Source organism: Pistacia vera, unplaced genomic scaffold (assembly GCF_008641045.1).
Source record: "Pistacia vera cultivar Batoury unplaced genomic scaffold, PisVer_v2 Contig545, whole genome shotgun sequence".
Lineage (NCBI taxonomy): Eukaryota > Viridiplantae > Streptophyta > Magnoliopsida > Sapindales > Anacardiaceae > Pistacia > Pistacia vera.
In genome coordinates this window covers 313,382-334,299 of record NW_022196385.1, presented here as the reverse complement: position 1 = coordinate 334,299, position 20,918 = coordinate 313,382, and the positions used below count along the sequence as shown (strand labels likewise).

The following is a 20,918-nucleotide window of genomic DNA, read 5'->3' as shown; positions in this document are numbered from 1 at the left end:
GAAATTTATGCACGAACTTCTTTCTTTTAAGATATATGGTAATACATAACTCCCGTTGCTTAAAATTTCTGTAAACACTGAAGTTAGTGGAAAGTGAGTATCCCACACATGCTGTATATCTTCTGCAGAGAGTGCCCATCTAATTGGTTTAAAGACTTTTTATGAATGTAAAACATTTCCTCTATGTATGCATAAATACCTTTCATATCCATTAGCCAATCCTCATTCCATACAAGAATAAGCAATTTTCTTCTTTGTCCTCTAATCAGCTCTCTTCCTGCAAGATGTATCAATTTTTATTTTTATTGTTTTTTATGTCTATAAGGTACATGAAGCTAAAACCTCCCAAATTGGATTGATGAAAACATTTTATCAAAATGGTGGCCAGTGAGATGGAGGAATCTCCAGCTCGTAGCGCGCACGCCAGCCGCTTCACTAAACCGATTAGTTGCCTTTCAATTTATAGAGTACATGATCAACTTAAAGACACTTATGTTGTTTGATTATAGTTGAAACTATATTTAGTATTGTTGAGTTTTAATTTCTCTCGATGGTAATCGGAAAGCAAATTCAAATCCAAAGCGTCAGTTTCATCAGTAAAACTATCAGCTCCAAAATTTCAATGTTGCATCTTCAGTTTTTTCAAAGGCAGTTCCTTTGACAGTGGATGGCTCATCATTTTTCTTGAAAAATGTTTTGTAGGTACAGAATAATTGAGGACAAATTAAAAATCTCAACTTACTTATCATGGACATTTTGTTCCTGTCCATAGGTATGTTCACTAGTTTAAGTTGCTTGATACCATGAACTCGCTTTCTTACCCACACATATTAAATTGGATGTATATGTGTTTTGTTCTTCTGGAATTCTTGCAGGGTCATTCTCCCTCCTCCTTTCATTGTTGTTCATATATTTAATTTGCAATAAATTTTTTTTTTTGACTCTCATATGCACTTCTCATAGTGCCTCCTCCATTGCCACCACCTCAGTCAGGAAGGAGTTTCATTGATCAAATTTCACTTTTTCCGAGGGAAGCAAAAGCAAGGGGGTGCCCCTCATTTCTGTGGTTCCTTGCCTCCTTGTCCATCCAGGTGACACAGCTAAATATATTGTGTAAATAACTTTACCTTTCTTCTCCCATCTCAAGCCAAGACACACAGACAGAGAAAGAAATACACATCTTCTAACTGAAAGAAATAGATAGATGTTGGTTAGAGGATTTTGAGTTAGATTCAAAAGCCTGGAATCTATATAGAGAGCCAGTTATTTCTGTACTATTATTGTTTTCTTTGCTTTTTTTTTCTTAATTCTTGTGGTATTTTGATGTATTTGTCTTCTGTCTTTTAGGCTGAAACTTTAAACAACAGTAGCCTAGTACATAGTTTGGTTGAATAAATTTTGTACTTATTTATTTTGTTGTGTTTTGTTCAATTCTTCAGGTCCCATGTTTTCTCTTAGGTGTGACCAGAATTCGGAAAATTTCACTGGAGGGTCATCCAGGGTTTGATCGTGTAAGGCACTAACATGCTTAAATATTTGTATAGAACAATAAATATATATGTATTAATGCTTACTATAGTAATATCGTCTTTATGTATTCATAGATTAATATCTTTTATTGTTACCTATCTTGTTATTACTTTCTTTTGGATTACAAATGACTTGATATGTTTCTGAACCATACAATTTGGCCATGCTTCTTGCAACATGTAGCATAAATTTTATAATGATGACATATGACAATTACACATCTTATTTCTATAGTTTTTGTTGGTTCTCATCTTATTAGTTTTATACTGAATGAAACAGTTTACAATTCTTAATTTGGTTGCCAAGATCTCTGTTTTATCTTTAATATTCTCATCAATGAAACTCTTTTTGCTTTTCGTTCCCCTGCATATGTCTCATATTTTTTTTTGAATGTGATGTTATTTTGCCATAGGAGCATAGAATGTATGATGCTCTGTCCATGGAATTTATTGCAGGGTGGGACTTTGTGGTTCCAGAACTTGACTGAATTCCCTCATGGTCTTTTAGGCCCCATCTTTCCAATAGTGATAGAATTGTGAATTAATATTCATTGGTCATCTTATTACTTGTTTGATATATTTTCCAGATTTCTTTTAGTAAATCTTCACTTGGAAAATAAGAAGCATGGCTTATCGGCAAAAATGAGTTGTGAACAGTTTTGTTTAGGTTTGCTTACTGCTATATTATTACATTCTAAATTTTTTACTGTCCATATTTTATGTTCACGTCAATTGTGAGAATAAGAATGGCATATAATTTCCCCTGTAATATTTATACCATATTTAGTACAAATTATTTATCTTCCTTATTGCAGTATTACAAGAGATATTTGGATGTCTGGATGCTACCTTTATTTTTTATTGGCTATTGTATTCCTTAGGTAAAATATTCTACCTTCATTTCTACTTTGAAATTATGTTCCATGATTTTAAATCAGATTTCCCTTTTCGCTTAGCTTCTTGGATATTTTTATTGTTTATTGAGATTCAAAGTGAAATTTGTTTTTGTTCTTGTATTTGTCCACAGTTTATTGAGTAATCATTAATCTCAGAATTTAAGCTCATAGGATAGATTCCTAATCGCATAACTGATTTAGGGACCATTCAAACTAAGTGGTTCATATATGTTACCTCATCCTCGGCTGAATGGGCAAAAGTTGATACATAAATACAGATAATGCCAATGGCCTATTGGATTGTGAAAACACTGCTATCTATTTCATTTTAATTTCTTTTTCTATGCTGGTCTTTACCCTTATCAGAAAGGTTTGTATTTGATAGGGAAGTTCCCCTGACATTGTGCTGGGTATACTCACCAATTTATTTGCCTTGATTTGCTGGGTCGTCTTATTGGGTTACTAATAGCACATTTAGTATGACTTAGGTAGTTATTGCAATTTTCTTTTTTGGAAAGAATTCGTTCCTATGTGTGATATGTTTTAGCTGGTCTAGTGTGTGAATTCATAATCAACTTTGCAACAATTATCCCTCAAACATCCTACTCATGCAAAGTTGGGGTTACCTGACAAGGATGCTCCATCAGCACTGGAAAAATCTGAAGAAATTGATAATCCTGAAAAACATTTGGATTCCCCTGCAAAGCAACGCAAAATATCTGTCAAGTACCTAACCCTAGAGAAACTGGTAGCTGTAAGTGACTAACCTCAGAACCTCACCGACAATTTGAATGTTAAGGATTGTGTTGCATGTTGTCTTACATCTTTGTTGTTTGGATTCTGGACAGCTTTCAGTCAAACACTTGTCAAAAGGACAGAAAGAAAGAGCATTTTCTTTTTTGCAGTAACTTTCTCTTCTTATGCCTCCTTTCCTTCCCTCTGCCTCCTGTAGTTTTTTTGTTATTAAAACATCGAATAATAGTTGTTGCACTAAGTGGTTAATGTTTGATGACAGACTGGTGCTTGATAAGGATCCTGATTACATAAATGCTTTGATAGTTATGGGGCAGACTCAACTGCAGAAAGGACTGCTAGCGGAGGCTATTGAATAGTTGGAGCATGCTATCTCCAAGGTTCGTCTAGTTTAATTTAGTTATCTTATGTTTTTTCACAATCAGATGTTTAGTATATAAAGTAGGATTTATATAGGCGGGAAGCATGCTTTATACATGATTTTTGGTAATTACAGAATTTTAAAGACAAGGTATTATTATGTTGGAAGAGCATATAAGACAGGAAATTTGAAAGTATTTTTTCTGCTTATATCAACATCTGGTAGGTCATAACTAAAACCTGTTCTTTGACATCCATCAGTCTTCATCTCCGCCAATCCCACAGAAGTTGAAAATATGATTCCTAAATTGTTGCTTCTCGGTGCGCTGTGTTGCTATATAAGACAGGTAAAATCAGTGATGCTTTTCTGAAATAAAAGGCTATGAGCATAACATATTATTCTCAAATTTATGCTACGATTTGAGTTCAATTTTAGGACCCAGCCCTGGGCCACTTGTGAACTTCGAGTTGGGTCGGCAGGCTTAAATTATATTACTCGATGAAAAAAGGCATCATTTTCTTTTGTTTGTTTCACTTTTCTGTATGTTACAGGGGAAAATGGCTGAAGGAATGTACACCTGGAAAGAATTGCAATTTGGAAGAGCCAGAGGAAAAAAAGTTCCAAAGCCCATTATATGATGGATTGGTATTACTTCAAGGTATGAATTTACAATCATTTTCTCAAGATTTTTACTTATAAAACTGATAATTGCTTGTCTCAGAATTGATCAACTATCGTCATTACAATTTAGGTCTATTGTTTGGGCACAACTATGGGTTTTCCGTGCTTATATATGTAGGTCGCAAGGCTGAAGCTGTAAAGCATCTGCGTTTAGCTGCTGGCCAGCTGTATAATCCCGAGTAATGAACTACTGCAACAATGTGAAAATGACGACATGATTTTACAAGTGATCTAGCAACAGCAGGAGAGCAGTTTACTATTATTTGAAAGTGTACAAGACGAGTTGTTAAACTCATCTGCTTGAGGCCACCTACGCAACATATTCATATCCATAAGTTTCCAGTTATCAAGATTGTAGAGTCCGGCAATAATTCCTGTCCCGGTCGGCAACTCTGATAAGCATTCCGGCGAAGTTTGCTATAAAAAGAGAATGTAATTAATAAATTTATTCCTGGTTTGTTATTGAATTTCTTATACATTGAAATAAGTTATAACTAGCGCTGTGTATAGCAATAATATTAGAATTGGGACATTATGTCTTGTAATAAAATCCCTTAATGTCATTTGATTTCCCCTTGAGCTTTTGCTCAATTTTGATATTTCCCAAACATTTTACTTTAATTATTATTGACCTTTATCACTTTCAGATTTTGCTAAGGTATTGTAACCACTGGTCAGTGTTAGGTTTGGCAAAAATACTAGACGGGATCGGTTAGCTCGAAAAATCCAGTTATTGGACAAGGGGATCTTGGAAAATTTTAGGGTTGGTGGGAAAAGATGCCCCCTAGAACTGAAGGCAAGGATTAGAGTTGAAGTTGAGTACAAATGTACGTGTGTTTCAAATCGAGATTGGGGTAGGTTTAACCTTGGCCCTTGAATTGTTAAGCTATCTTTACAAGGATAATAGTAACAAAGCCACAAGTGTAGATAGATGGCCTCAGAGTCGAACTTAAAAGTCAATAAAATGAACAAACTCTTTGACCGTCGGATCAATCTCTTGAAGTTAAAAGATTATATCAAATGTCTAATTTGCTAATCAGGAAGTCACCCTTTCACTTTTATTGAGCGTGAATAAGAAACAAACTAGAAACTCTTTTGTTATATAAAACTGTAATGTAAATGGTGGGCATCCACCAAACTGTCAGTACCTAGACTATAACACATGGGCCTCGTAGATACTCAAATGACAGGATACACTTAAGCATGTAAAGTTTATTTGTTCTAGTGGCGGCTGGCTGGATAAATAAACCCCACTTTCTCCTGTAAACACACAACACAATGTGAGAAAAAGTTATAGAGTTTTTCATTTCAGCTCTCTATTTTTACGCTTTTATTTTCGGGCCTTCTACTTGTTTATTTATTACAAAACACACCGCTAAAATTAAAACACGTTTTAGTATACGGAGCTCAAAGTTTTAAAGTAATACTATGCGTACTACAGTGTACTAACATCATACTTACCTTTATAATAAAACATAATATGGGTACCACAAGCATAGTATGGGTACCATATGTAATTTTACAAAGGTAATAAGAGGTAGTAGATCCGTGAGACGCATAGCATTCTCTATTTAATAGTTTTCATTCATATTTTATAATACAAAGGTATTTTGAATAATAAACTTTGGGTGGGAAGTGTCAATAAGACAACTTGGGTGAAAGCTCTTTGGCTCATTTGGTTGTTTTTGGGAATTACTATTATTAGATTCCAAAAAAAGTTAAACAGTAAAATACCAAAAAAACTCACAATATTATTTAACTTTTTTTAACACCCTAAATTTGTTAATTTAATTAAATACCCTAAATATTTTTTTAAAAATTTAAAAAACACCCCAGAAATCACATTTACCAGATTTTGGCCATTACCGTCGGAAATGGCTGGAATCTGATGAGATGGCGCACACTACCGGTGATATGGCTGGTAGTGCGTCGATCTAGCCTTTTTCGACCAATTCACAATGGATTGATCGAAAAGGCCAGATCTTGGCGGATTTGCTCGTTTAACGTCAACGACGGCCAACAAACAGTAGTCATTGACCATCAACGCGATCGTTGTGGCTGTCGTTGACATTGACGAGCAAATACAGCCAGATCTGGCCGTCATGGCCAGATTAGCCGTAGATCTGGCCTTTGCCGGCCAGATCCACCGAGGGTAGCTAGAAAAGGCCTATCGCGCACGATGGCAAGATCCAGTCGGTCATGCGCCTATGCGGGACTCCAGCCACCCTCCAATAGTGGGGCCTGCTGTCCGTATTTGAGGATAGGTGAGGGTGTTTTTGTTAACTTTTATTGTTTTATTATCGAGATGTTTGTAAATAAAAAACATATGGGGTATTTTATTAATGTGTAAATCTTACATCGTAATACCCGCCCAATTCAACTTTTTTTAACTTTTTTCAAAAAACTTTTCTCAAAAATGCAAAATGTGAACCAAACGGAGCCTTACTCTTCTGATATTTGACTTTATTTGATTTGTTATAAAAACTGTAGGCTTGCACAACCCCCCCTCCTCCCCACCCCCTTCCTTTTTTTTTTTTTTTTTTTTTTTTTTTTTTTCTTTTTTAAACTGTCTTTATCCACTATATCAAGAAGGAAGTGCAAGAGTAAAAAGAAATGTTGCTGCATTCCACACCTGAGCTATTTTCGACCGAGTGTGAATTCTTGGCTTGGATTGGCTCGTGTAAGGGAAATGGATTTTAAGCCAGGCTTGCAAATGGACTTAACGAGTTGAGTTCGAGCGGTTCGCGAGCCAGCAAAAAGAAAAACTGCAGTTTTTTTTATAAATTAGAGTAGATAGTTATGGTTGGTTCTGAGGTCCTCACCATGCAGCAAATATTTTCTGGGCCTGGGCATCTCAATTTAGTTATCAAATATTTTGCTAATGCATTGATGGTATATTTGATAACTGAATTGATGGTCGATAATAAACAGATATAAAAACCAAGATGAATGGGGTCTTTCGTTTTGGTGTGAGTGTGACTTTGTATGTATTAAATTAATCAAACTAAAACCAAGATAACATTCATATCTGTGACCAAAATAACACACATAAATAATTACCTTTACAAGCTGACACCTTCAGCAAGACAACAACTTGACGTCGACTGCGACAACGAGATTTGAAAGGTTGTCATCTGCGACAAGCCGAAAACACGACGACGACGACGAAAGCAGATGGGTTTGAGTCGTTTGACAACGAGATTGAGGAGACCCCACGAAGCAAACGACACCGAAGCAGATGAGTTTAGGTCGGTTTGACGACGAGATTTGAAAGAGACCTCATGAAGCAGACAATGGCGAAGAGATGGGTTTGAGCCGTTTGACGGCGAGATTTGAAGGAGACTCGAAGCCGCTGAAGACAGAGGAAAGAAGAAACTAGAGGCGCTTACACTTGCCTAAATTGTTAACTCTATTGGGTTTACAACAAACAGTGGTGGAGTCGTGTTCTTACGGCTTAAAAAGGGGGGATTTTTTTTCATTTTTAAACATTTCCTTTTGAATTTTTTTTTATCCCCCTTACTTTAAAAACCCTAAATGCCCTTACGAGTTTGAGCCTGATTCGGCTCGCTAGCTAACGAGCCGAGAGCCGAGTCAGGATCTAACTCGGCTCCGTAACCTCTCACAAACTGAGTAAACTGGCTCGAATTCACCAATCGAATCGTTAATGCGCCGAGCCGAGCCAGCTCGCAAGCGGCTGGTTCTATTGAACTATCCCTGAATCATCACATAGTACAATACAACTTTACAGGAACAAAACGTGATGGATAGTTTCCAGACTAGGGAGATATTTTAGAATTCTAATAAAAGTAAGGGTAGGTCAAAATTAAACCTAGAATAAACAACAACAGGGACTAAAATGATAATACAACTTCATTTTCCCGGAACCAACACAAAACAAACCCAACCCACACACAATTCGGACTACAGTCTGAATGGCAGCACTGTCTATGAGAGTACCTACACCACTGGGTTCAACGACAGCAATCCCTCTAAAACCTTCCTCTAGAAAACCAAAGAATTTCTTTAAATCCCAGCTTTAAAAACATCACAAAAAGGCCCCTCATGGCCTCTTGAGTGGACAAACTCAACAGAGAAAGCTCCCCATACTGCCTCTTTGACATCATGGACACCATCGTTCGCGACCCTTTTTACCCGGATGTCCTGCTCTTCTTGGGTACTGCTCTTTTGCTTTATTGTTTATGTTCTTGTTAGAAATTGGAGACGCCAAAGTCAAAGCCCTTTGAAGGAAAAAAAAAAAAAAAACTTTTACGTAAGCAATGAAAATGAATTAGTGTGAGCAGAATTAGATTATTTGAAGAATTCTGATCAAATAAAGGGTAAAGAGAGATAGTGGGGTTGTTTGCTGGTGGGTTTTTCAATAATGCTGATACAGTATCATGTCGAGAAGTTAATACTTAAGACCATTGAATGAGGATGAAATATTCTCAGTTTTCATGCTACTTTTCAATGTTGATGTGATTATAATCTAGAAGGGAAAGCTTCGTGAAGAGTAATTGTTTGGTTTAGAGAATAGGTGGAGACTTTGTTTTAATGGTAGTTTCTGAAATCTTTTAAAACTTAGAGAAATAAAGGTTTCTTTAATCATGGTTATTTCTATAATGTTGGTATTGATTGTATTGGAAAGTTACCATATCAATGAGGGAGAATAGTTATTGGTTTAACGGTTGATTTTGATGCGAAATTTAAATAAACCATACCAGCTCTGATTATACAATTGAGAATCGTGTAATTTAATTGTTGCTGATATTATAATAAAAAAGAAAAGCTTCTTGAGTTGTAGTGGTTTGTGTTTGCAGGTTTTATTATAGAAAATTTTAAGAACCTAGAGTTTAAATGTTTTGGGAATTTTTAGGGGAGGTTTATGATGATTTTGCAACTTCAGAAAGGTTCTTGATGAAATGGTGGCATCTTCTGCACTTCTCTTACTTTAAGATGATCAAAAAGACTGTTGACTTGTTAACGCCTAGAAGTAAAATGCTTCCAAATCCGTGAGAAACTCAAAAAAGTAATTAATCATCTTGAGTTAGGGTCTATAAAGGTAATAGACGACCGCATCAATGCATTGATGAATCTTGTTTTGTGTGAGATGTTGTGCTTATTCACCAAGAGACTTGTTAAGACACGTGCTACATGGTGATGAAGATAACTGTTGTTGATGCCTATTGGCATTGCTTGCCTATTTGTGTTAGATTGCTGAGCTTGCATAAATATCAGAATTTATTTTTTATTTTACAAGGTACAGTTTTTTACTTTTTGGAAACAAATGATATATGAATCTCAGAAAATACATTAGGTTGGAAGTTTTCAGAAACAGTATTTGGATACTCAGCATGCCTTTCTCTTTATCTTCCAGTTATTTCCTTATATAAGATTGCAATAAATCAAATGAGAATTTATGCTCAGAATGCCTATGAAGAACTAATAGAATGCAAGCACCCAACTGCATGGCTTGAATTCGAAAAGGGGCTGATTGATGAGGTATGTGCGACACTTATGTCCAAATATATCTTTCATTCAGTTGAAGAAACTCATTTTTCAGTAAATTAATTGGGCATCTTTGTAGTATTGAATGATAAATTTGTATGTATAGAATGCTGAGTGATCAATTTTATTATGTAATTAGGTCAATTCATGTTTGAAATTTGAAAAGTCATTAAAGGATTTTATATCCTTGATATATTTTGATTGCATAATGGTTATGTTATTGTTTTCTTTTGTTGTTTGTGTGTCCTTTTTTATATTTCGAAGTCTGGATTGCATTGAAACACAAGTTGATTTTGGATTTAAACTTGCTGATCATAATCCTATTTCCGGATTGTTAACTTGTCGGAATGTGGAGTGGTCTCTCCTCCAAAGTTGAGGATATCTTGCAAAGTAATGCCCCGTGTTTTTTTGGAAATTTCTCTCTCATACTCTTCGTCATGTAAATTTGATAGATTTTAGCCTGAATAACTCCCTTCTGCTAAAATACCACTCTATTGCTTTCTTAATTACATCAATTTGATCATCTAAATGAGCTGTTCTTTGCTTTTGGTCCCTATCAATGTCCACTAATTGTGTTTTCTTATTTTAGATGGGTTAGCCAGAAAATTCTTTAAAGACGGAAGGCCTTTCGATTTGAAGGTTGGTAGTTTTCTCTTTTATGAGCTTTGACAATCTAGTGCCTGCATGTTAAGCAGAGAGCATTTCTGGGTTTTGCCTGAAAATTGTTTTGAACTTTAGAACAAGAAATCAATGAAATGTATTCTTTTTATAACCGAGTTTTGCTTCAGTAACAATGCAACTTATATTTGTTATTTTCTTTTCTTACATGGGTAACTGTTAACTTTTTGTTTAGATTCTTTTCAAAACAAGTGTTGGTTACATATGTGAGCCAAGCAAATATGAATAATTGATAATAAATTTTTAATTAACTTTTTATCCAACAAAATCTAAGCTCTTATTCAATAGCAATTTTTGTACTGGTTAGTGATCTGTATTTATCATGTTGTTTGTAATTTTCTTTATGCATGAATCACTTTAGCCTGTCTTTCTTATCCTTTCCACCCATAATCAAATTACAAGTGAAACACGTGTATTATATGTATTTTGAGTATCAATGCAGATATACTGATTTATCTTTATTTCTGAATGACTATTCCTTGGATATGCTGATATGCTCTATGTTCTCTTTCTTTATGGATCTATCGCTATTTGTAAATACTAATTTTAACTAAATCCTGCAGGACTTAAAATTGTATGAGAAGAGGATATTATTACATAGAAGGTTGAAGAATTGCTTTTTGATTAAAACAAAAAACTATGAGTGCATGCTTTCCACTATAACCTATCTGGTAAGTGAACTTGGTTTTTACTTTTGGAGGGTCTTGTTGACCAACCTAAGCACAGAAAAAGAAATTTATGCACGAACTTCTTTCTTTTAAGATATATGGTAATACATAATAGCCGTTGCTAAAATTTCTGTAAACACTGAAGTTAGTGGAAAGAGTGAGTATCCCACACATGCTGTAATCTTCTGCAGAGAGTGCCATCTAATTGGTTAAAGAACTTTTTATGAATGTAAAATCTTTTCTGTATAGATAAATACCTTTCATATCCATAGCCAATCCATTCAATAAAGAATAAGCAATTTTCTTTGTCCTCTAAATCAGCTCTGCATCCGCAAGATGTATCAATTTTTTTATTTATTGTTATTTTACTCTAAGGTACATGAGAGCTAAACCCCCCAAATTGGAAGTGATGAAAACATTTTATCAAAAGGTGGCCAGTGAGATGGAGGAATCTCCAGCTCGTAGCCCGCGGAAAGCGCTTCACTAAACCGATTAGTTGCCTTCAATTTATAGAGTACTGATACACTTAAAGACACTTATGTTTGATTATAGTGAAACTATATTTAGTATTTGTTGAGTTTTTTTCTCGATGGTAATCTGAAAGCAAATTCAAATCAAAGCGTCAGTTTCATCAGTAAAAACATACTCCAAATTTCAATGTTGCATCTTCAGTTTTTTCAAAGGCAGTTCCTTGACAGTGGATGGCTCATCATTTTCTGGAAAATGTTTGTAGGTACGAAATTGAGACAAAAAAAATCTCAACTTATTATCATGGACATTTTGTCCTGTGCCATAGGTATGTTCACTATTTGAAGTTGCTTGATACCATGAACTCGCTTTCTTACCACACATATTAAATTGGATGTATATGTGTGTGTTTCAGTATGTGCTGGACACCAAAATTTAGTCTGTTTTCTTTGGTCAGATATTATCCCTGCCTTGCTTCTTTTATAGATTTTCAAGTATTCATGTATAGATTGACATTTGTTCTATTAGGATAATTTAATCTACCTAGTATTTTGTAATATATATGGGAAATAGATCATAACTTCAAGATATGAATCAGCTATCGTATCTATGTTTTTTTTTCTCCGTCATTGAGTTATAAGGAGGCTTGAGGGAAATCTGTTCAGTTTTAATACATGTGTAGTATACTTATCTTTTTGCTAGTACTGGTTTGTAGATTTTAGCTTTTCCAAAAATACTATGTGATCATAAAAGCAATGTTGTGTTACAGCTTGTGAGAATGAATTAGGCTTGAGAGTGTTGTGATCATAATTTGAGGGCAGTTAAGCCATGTAAGTTCAACCGTCATTCACTGTTTGGGATAAATTATTATGTCATATACTGAGACGCGTATGGCATGTTTTGGTGAAGGAGCTTGTCTGAGCTATCAAACCATGACTGAAGATGTTAAAGGTTCTGTCTCAATTAATACTACAATAGTTCAGCGAGCCATCCAGCACTTCCAAACTAGAGGGTAGCAGTGATTTTTGTTGATCTCTATTTCGAGATTAGATCAGTGGTGCAAAGTATCCTGTATTACAGCATGATTTTCTGCTATTTAGCTACAAGTTAATGTTCTTTTTGAATGCCATCTGACTGTTTTAGAGAGTCTTCTACTGCAAACAACGATTGTTCCTGTATCTGTTGGGACATTAGCACAGCCTGTCCATCTGGACAGTGATACGTTTTTCGCCTTCTTTTCAGGAAAGAGGAACCTGATCCTGATTTTACTTGGAAGTCGTGAGACATCTGAAGGTTGATTCAGGAGATTGTATTTTCATTGATGACAGGATCCTCTAATTTCATATATATTAAAACTATTACTCTTATAGAATCTGATTTCTGTATGAATCGATTTACATGTCTTCTATTCTCGTTGCCACTAGATTAGTCTGCCAAAAGTATGGGCCAAATTGCTACTTCTTGACATGTTAGTTGGATTGGATCATTTCAAAACTTCGTTTTTGTAAAGTATCTGTCAAAATGATCGCCAATTCATCGTTATTGCTAGTAATCTGACTTTAGAAGACATCAATGTTACTATTTTCTGTATTAATAGGTATCTTGAAATTGACTAGCATTGCCTACTGAATCGGCTTACATGTTTTCATAGAAAGAGATTGGTTTGTTTTAATGTCGTACATTTTGAGCTTCACTTCGCTCGCTAATTTATTGCCTTGGACTGACACCAGGTTAAAGAACGTGGAGGCTGCAACTGAAGTTGGCATAGTCGGTCTGCAGTTCAAGGGTGCTGATTTTCTGGTCGTGATCTCCAAATGGGAATCAACGTTTCAACAAACAATTCCCCAGAGTGGAACCATCCCAGATCACCAAAGAACAGAGACCGTAATTCTTGGGAGGTTTTATCCTATGACTTTAGCCCTCCTTTCATAATTGTTTCCTCTTTTTTTCTCAAATCGTAGTAAAATGCTATAAATTCATGAGTATTACAAACATTTTCTTTTCTTTGGCCAATATCTTCGAAGATAAATGCCTTCGATTCATACTAAATTGTAAGCTTTATTAACTTCTTGATCAATATCAATCCTTGCCGAAATTCTCCCCAGCTTTTCATCAGCTTCTCAACTTACTGAATTTGTTGAACTTTCACGTAAAGTTTCTTGTGATTGTACCAGGTCTTAATCGAATCCATCGTCAAACGTGGTATTTCAGTTCCGTTGTGTAGTGATGAAAACAAACAAAACAGCACTATCCATGAAAGAAATCCAGGGAACAGTTTCTGAAACTGAAGAACTCTATAGTGTTCCCTTTGTGTATTTTGCAGAATTTGGAAGGCTGAGAGAAACTGTTTTAATCCGCGACGTTTTTGTTGCCGTTACAAGATTGGTAACGTTACGGAACATGAAACTTATAATCACATAACTTTCAGTACTAAAATAAAGTGTTACAACTCTTTCATTGTAAATTATCATTTAAATAACAAGTTTGACGTTTTACGATTAAATACTTGAATAATGTACAGGTGTACGGTTTTATCAGTTGTATGGTAAAAACATCTTTCCATCCGTTAAACCATTGTTTAAAACCTGACCTATTATAAGATTGGTAAGTGATTGAGTTCAGGTCGATCACTGATCAGCATCAGAAGTATTTTTTAAAAACTGTAAATTAGCCCTTAAATTTTATTTATTTTAAAATGCGCAAAATAATAATTAGAATCTAAATTTTTGAAATATGTAAAAACACTCCTAAATAATTTCAATAGTCCCTCATAAATTTCAAATATAACAAAAACCTCTGTAACCTGAACTAGATCGGAGAGGTTTACCCAATCCCGGTTTGACTAGCGGTTCGTTTCAGGTTCAAAACAGAGCATTAAACTCGTCTATCAGTTTTGGTAGTACAATTTAACAAGTTATCCAACATTGTCTAACATAGAGATAGTATCTAGCGTATGACATGTTAACTAACATTTGATATTAAATTTTTTTTTTACAAAGTGTTGAACTAGGTGTATGCATCTCGACTAATTTTTTTAGAAAGATTACCACAACAATCCACTGACCCCCAATTAAACTATAGAATGTTCACAATAGAGATAAACTGAAACTGTGCGTCTGTCTACCCTATCTCCAATTCGTTCTAACCATTTGAATTATCCATGGATGTTGTTATAAATTACATTTTCACTAAACCAGAACCAAATCAACCAATGTTTTTATTTAAAAAAAAAAAAAAAACTTGAACAACACGTGTGTATTAGAAATTCGACCGAATTGAATAAGTTTAAACTGTTATATTAGTTAATTTAAGGTCGCAATAATTAAAATTTTTAATAGAATAATAATTTTTTTATTATAAATTTTGATAGTATTCGATTTATTGAATTAATTGCTAATTCAAACCAACTTTGAATTTTTACATAGAAAAATAAATACAAATTAGTGAAATAATAAATAAAATATAAAAACATAAAGAAAATATGATTATAGTATTTGAATATATAAAGATAAAGAATATACCTTGTAAAAAAAAAACAGCAATAAAATGTAATTACAGGAACAAAACATATCATGTTCTTGCGGTTGTTTGTTGTGATCTACCTCTCTTTTTATCTCTCTTCTCACAATTCATGCTCCTTGCTTTAACTGTTCCTCCTACTTTTCCTAAAATGAGGCATGACTCAGTTCGCCATGGTAACTTTTCATCTTCTTTTCTCAATTTTGGTTACTGTTTAACGTTCTTCTGCCTTCAATTTATGTCTCTTTCAATTTATATACAAACCTAATGGATGATTTCTACGTTTGATTTTGACTGATGGGTTTTTGAAAGTTGAAGTTTTTATTACAATTTGGTTTTTTAATTATTATATAAAGTTGTTCCTTGTGAATTTAGTTAGAACATAATTGATGAATCAACTGGGTATTGTGGTATGATGGGGTTTGTTGAAATTGAATTCTTATAAAGTTGAGCTTTTATTCTTAACATGAAAGTTGTTCCTAGTTACAGTTTGGAATAGCTGTTGTTTAGGGCATATCATGTTATCAAATTCATACAGACATAATGATGATATGTCAACTGAGTATTTTTGTTTGTTGTTGATTTGTGTTGCAGGGTTTGAAGTTGAATATTATCATTATAAAGTTCAGTTTTCAATTCTTAGCTATTATTTTAAGGAAAATATTATGTTTATATCAATTCTAATGAAGATATAATGGATGATCAACGGGGTGTTTTTGTTTTTTAGTTCGTTGTTGAATTTGTATGGTGGGTGTTGAATTTGACTTGTAATAGTAAAGTTCAGTTTTTTAATTATAACTTAAGTTGTTACAGTTTAGTGCAGCAGTGTTTTAGGGAAATATCATGTCTTTGTCAAGTTTATACAATAATAGTTGATGGTACTATGCCAACTGGGTATTTTAGTTTCCACTGTGATTTTTATGGGGGTGCTGAAGTGAATTTATCATTAAAAGTTAAGTTTTTATCTTAGCATAAAGTTGTTTTTAGTTTAGTTATGTTGTTAGGTAAAACTTTAAGGATAAGGTGTTTGTTAGGAAAACCACTGGGATTGTTTCATAATGGGTTAGTACTATGATTAGGAAGTGTTGATGGAGCATTTATGATTGGTTAATCTTTCTTCTTTTTTAATATTAGAACAGTGGGACTAGGGTTTTTGGTGTTCTGTTTTAGTAATTCAGTTTTAAGAAATGGCTGGAATTTTTTGGAACTTCCAAACAGATATTTTTTTTTTTTATTAGTGATTAGGCCAACGTTAATGAGTAAATGGTGTTTTTCTGTCTTTGATTTGCCAAACTTTGGTTACTGATGCTAGGACTAGGGTTTTGCATGTTTTCTTTGATCAAATTTCAAACTAAATGGTTTATTGTTTTGTTTTCTTTGTGTGGTGTTTTATTTAAGTCAAATGTGAGAGGGGCCCATGATCTTTTCTACTCCATACATATTGATGATGAACTTGCAGGTGGAGGAGTTGGCTTTCCTCGTGAAGGACAATCTTCCATGTAAGCATCTTGTACTTTCGATGGAGGAGGCCTTGGTCAACTTCCTTCAGGATGATAACAGGTAAAAAAAAAAAAATGTGTTATATGAAGCTATTTTTCTTAAGGCTGTTAGCTTATGTGAATACTTTTCTAATAATATGTTTTGATTGCAGCACTGATGGGGTCCTTGAGTTGGAACCAATGAACTCCTACAGTCGTCTTCTCTTGCATAGATTGGCAGATATATTTGGGTAGTTCTTTTATTCCTTTTTTCCCCCTTCCCCTGCTTCATACCCTTAAATCCCCTAACCTTCCTTATGAGTTCACTGGGTTCGAATCTGAAGACTAGTATCAGATTTTACACCCTTGGGGGCTTTTTAAACTTGTGAGAAATTATATCCCAAGTGGATAGCCTCATGGGAATATGGGCCCTCAGAGGACTACTGCAGGGCATTCCTTTAAATGCATATTTGTTGCTAAATTGATCTCATCCTTTCATATATGCATTATGTTCTAAATTGAGAATTCATTTGATTACAGGATTACTTATTTTTTTTAAGCCTTTCATTGATATCATGAACTTTTTCTGATTATGTAGATTTGCCCATGAATCTGTCGGTGAAGGAGATGATCGACACTTGATTTTAGAGCGATGCCCTGAGACTTCAATGTATGTGAAGAAACATGATGCCATACCTAGGATTTGTTACATTATATATTCACTCTTGCATCTATCTCCTTATGTCTTGTCGTGTATTAAAGTTTGCTGGATAAATAATCCTGGGAGCACATATATAAAACATGTAATGAGGTGATGATGTGGATCATGTTGCCGCTTATTAGATCCTTAATCTTTCATCCTCAAATATGAAGCTTAAATAGGTGGACTTTATCATTAATAATACTATGCAACATGGTTCTCAGCTATTGTAGATTGCTGTGGCTTATTGAAACATGTTGCTAAACTGCACAACCATCAACTTGATGACTTGAGAGAACCATTGAAAGATGCTTTCTGATTCCTAATACTATAGTTTTAGGGTATAAAACTAGTTTAAGACAACGGTACTTCGATGATGAAAGTAAGACTTATAAAACAAAAGTGAATCTGTTCAATTTGTTGAAAACAGTTCCTAGTGAATCCACTTAATTAGTGCAGGTTCCTCGAGAAGATTTGAAGGTGTTTAATTTCTGTTACAAATTTTCTATTTTTATTTTTTATTTTTAGAAAATTTAAGTGTATTGTTTTACTCTGAATTAATTTAATTTAGCGTTTTGTAATGATTATAGTATATATTTGATGATATTATCAATCTTCTTTATAGTTTCAGCTGGAGTTGATTTTCAGTTATATTTGCACATCTTATTGTGATGAACCTGCATGGATGATTTTTTCCTTTTTCGTTTCTGTGCCTTTTAAGAGTTTTACTTTATCTTATCTTTTTGTGGAATACTGAGTCTGACATCAGGTTGCTACTTGTTCTGAATGCAAACATCTTTTGTGTGCCTCTGACAATCATTTGACTTAACAAATTTGATTATGAATGTTTGGATTTCGTTATAACAGCAGCATTGCCCTAGTAGTAGTACCAGTTTACGTTGAATGTAATAATTTTGATATATTAATGAAAAAAATGTTGGAATTCAGATTTTTGGATTTGTTTCATAAGTGCACGCATTACAGTATGAAAATATATTTCTCATAAATTTCCTGTTCCAACGTCTTTGTTCTTGGATTGCAGACCATCCATTCTTGTTAGTGATATCTTGTGGCAGTATGGAGAGCCTGAGCTCGTCACCACATCTCACCAATTATTGAGGAGGAAAGAGGCTCCACCAGGTATAGTTTTTCCTGCCCTTTAATTAAAAGAATTATTTATGCTAATGCCATTCCATCCTAAAAATGGAACTGAGCACTGTTGGGTACTTTTAACAATATCAACTATAGTCAATGATATTAGCAGTTTCTTTTTCCGTTGTATTTTGCCTTCTTTTGTGAATTACAGTGTATGACATATGATATCTTTGTATCTATCCAATATTATGTACCAAAAAAATATTTGAATTGCTAATTATGTTCGAGATGGATGATAGGAAATATGCCTTGTTGAGGTCCTGTACGAAGCAAAGGCTGTATAGCTGGTTGCTAACGTCTCTGAAAGATTATTGTTAAACTTGAGCTATAGCTGTCAAAGCATCATCAAGAAGCTTTCTATGTGTTGATGAAACACTGTTGGTTAAACTTGGGATGGAGGTTTTAACTCTTGAAAACATGGGAATGTTTGGATCTCCTGAAAATTTCCGTTTCAGTTGTCTCATACTAAAACATTAGGATACAAGAATCATTTCTGATACCCAACTAACTGAACAATCTTGGAGACACTTGGTATAAATGTGGTCAATTTGAAGTGGGAATGTTTCATTCATCTATCAGCCAAATGATATTTTTCTCTGAATTTTATTAAAAAGGAACTTTACAATAGGAGATAGAGAGAGTTCTGATCGTGAGGCTACTTAGATGTAGCCTTTTTGACGATTAGAATATTTATTCTCGCTAGGAAATATCTGTTATTATATTAAATTGCTTTTTTTTTTTTTTTTTAAATTTATTACCATGATCTAGTTTGTTGAATTATGTTTTTCTTTCTTTCTATATTAAATGCGAAATAGCATACAGGTTACTCTTGAGAATAAAAAAGTTGTGTTTGTTTCAGTGTTGAGCTCTCAATCTCCCTCTGTTGAACATACCTTTGAGGAGAGAGAAGCCGCATATTTGGCTGCTCGTGAAAGAATTTTTTCAATGGATGTGGGAGCAGTAAGAGAACCTGTTAGGCAGAAGCCACGAAATGTTCCGGACGTTGCTCGGCGAATGATTGCACATGCGTTGGGCCAAAAAGTAAAATCTGGGAATCAAGCTGATGTTATTAGAGACGACAAAGAATCTGCACAACTAGCCAATGAAGTTAACACTCAAAACAATGATAAAGCCAGACCCAATTCAAGTTTAGAAGCTCATCAGGAAACCACTTCCTCACCAGTACGAAATACGAATGTTCGTGGTAAACCAAAGGGCAATCTCCAAAAATGTAGAACGCCATCACAAAGCGATAGAACTACACCGCAAGAACCAGCTGAAAAGCATCACACCGATGTCAGTGTATCTGGGAATGGAAGAAGTAAAACCAGCGTCAGCAAAGAGTACTCCAAGGAGGAACATTTGGGAGCTGCAAAGAGAATGTTTGCTCAAGCCTTGGGTTTACACTCAGCCAAAGATGGTTTCCATTTGAAAAGCAATGAGACCAAGCAACTTGGCTCATAGTAGATGTTTTATTCAATGTTTCAAGGAATCAATTATTGTGCGCACTGATGAAATTTTCAAAAGCCTTTTGCTGATATTTACTAGCTGAGGGGAATGAAAGGGGAAAGAATCAAAGCTCCAAAGGACTCTTCTGGCTGCTGGCATCTTCTGTGATTTGCTTGCGGGCATTTTTGCAGCCAGAGCTTGTTGAAGCCATCCCCAAAATGTGAGTCAGCTTTTCCTGGCATCGTTATAGTATTGGCTTGATAAAGTTATCGAAATAGCTATGATGTTAGAATGGTAACATGTACCAGTCATCCTTTATGTATTATTAAAGTGATGTTGTATACAGTTCGATGTTTTATAACTAATTTTAAGTTATATTTAATATGCATTGTAGATTATGGAAATACTATTAGTTTCTGTAATGTTATCTTCATTTTGTTCTTAATGAGAACAAGCTCAATATCTGAGGATAGAGGAAAAGAAACTGGAGGTAGCTTAAACTGGAGTGTAACTTGCCTAAAATTGTTGACTCCTTTGGTTTTAGACAAACAGTGGCGGAGTCATGTTCTTAGGGCTTAAAAATCGAGGGGATCTTTATCATTTTTGAAAACATTTTCCTATTTGAATTTTTTTAATCCCCCTTACTTTAAAAACCCTAAATCGGCCCTACGAGTTCGAGCCTGATTCGGCTAGCGAGCCTAACGAGCCGAGCCGAGTGAATCACAGGTCAAACTCAGCTCGTAACGTCTCACGAACTAAGCTAAACTGGCTGAAATTCAATCAAGTGAGTCGTTACGAACCGAGCCGAGCCAGCTCGCAAGCGGCTCGGTTCATTGAACTATCCTATGAATCATCAATAATACAATACAACTTATTCATACAGGAACGTGATGGATAGTTTCCAGACTAGGGAGATATTTTTGAAATTCTAATAAAAGTAAGGGTAGGTCAAGAATTAAACCTAGAATAAATAACAAAAACAACAGGGACTAAAAGATAATACAACTTCATTTTCCCGGGTACCAAACAAAACAAACCCAACCACCACACAATTCGGAACTACAATCTGAATGGCAGC

At 34.6% G+C, this 20,918-nt stretch overlaps 1 protein-coding gene and 2 long non-coding RNA genes across 3 annotated transcripts; all 3 read left to right on the top strand.

Annotated features, from left to right (window-relative positions):
* Positions 1 to 885: 885 nt before the first annotated feature.
* Positions 886 to 2,134, top strand: LOC116107686. The gene is made up of 3 exons (XR_004124511.1): positions 886 to 1,091; positions 1,440 to 1,511; positions 1,986 to 2,134. It is a non-coding gene; the product is annotated as an uncharacterized LOC116107686 (long non-coding RNA).
* A 6-nt stretch (positions 2,135 to 2,140) lies between these two features.
* Positions 2,141 to 3,667, top strand: LOC116107685. Its single transcript, XR_004124510.1, has 5 exons — positions 2,141 to 2,196; positions 2,345 to 2,410; positions 2,982 to 3,179; positions 3,274 to 3,329; positions 3,441 to 3,667. It is a non-coding gene; the product is annotated as an uncharacterized LOC116107685 (long non-coding RNA).
* An 11,553-nt stretch (positions 3,668 to 15,220) lies between these two features.
* On the top strand, positions 15,221 to 20,306 carry LOC116107677. Its single transcript, XM_031393972.1, has 6 exons — positions 15,221 to 15,234; positions 16,518 to 16,618; positions 16,710 to 16,787; positions 17,135 to 17,206; positions 18,279 to 18,376; positions 19,251 to 20,306. The coding sequence occupies exons 1-6, from the start codon at positions 15,232 to 15,234 to the stop codon at positions 19,853 to 19,855; spliced, it is 957 nt and encodes a 318-aa protein (XP_031249832.1). The 5' UTR covers positions 15,221 to 15,231; the 3' UTR covers positions 19,856 to 20,306.
* Positions 20,307 to 20,918: the final 612 nt, after the last annotated feature.

Excerpts from the sequence above, each read along its gene's own strand:
- LOC116107677 (XM_031393972.1), top strand. Across the intron at positions 16,788-17,134 it reads AGATTGGCAGATATATTTGG|ATTTGCCCATGAATCTGTCG; the intron begins GTAGTTCTTTTA and ends CTGATTATGTAG. Across the intron at positions 18,377-19,250 it reads GAGGAAAGAGGCTCCACCAG|TGTTGAGCTCTCAATCTCCC; the intron begins GTATAGTTTTTC and ends TGTTTGTTTCAG.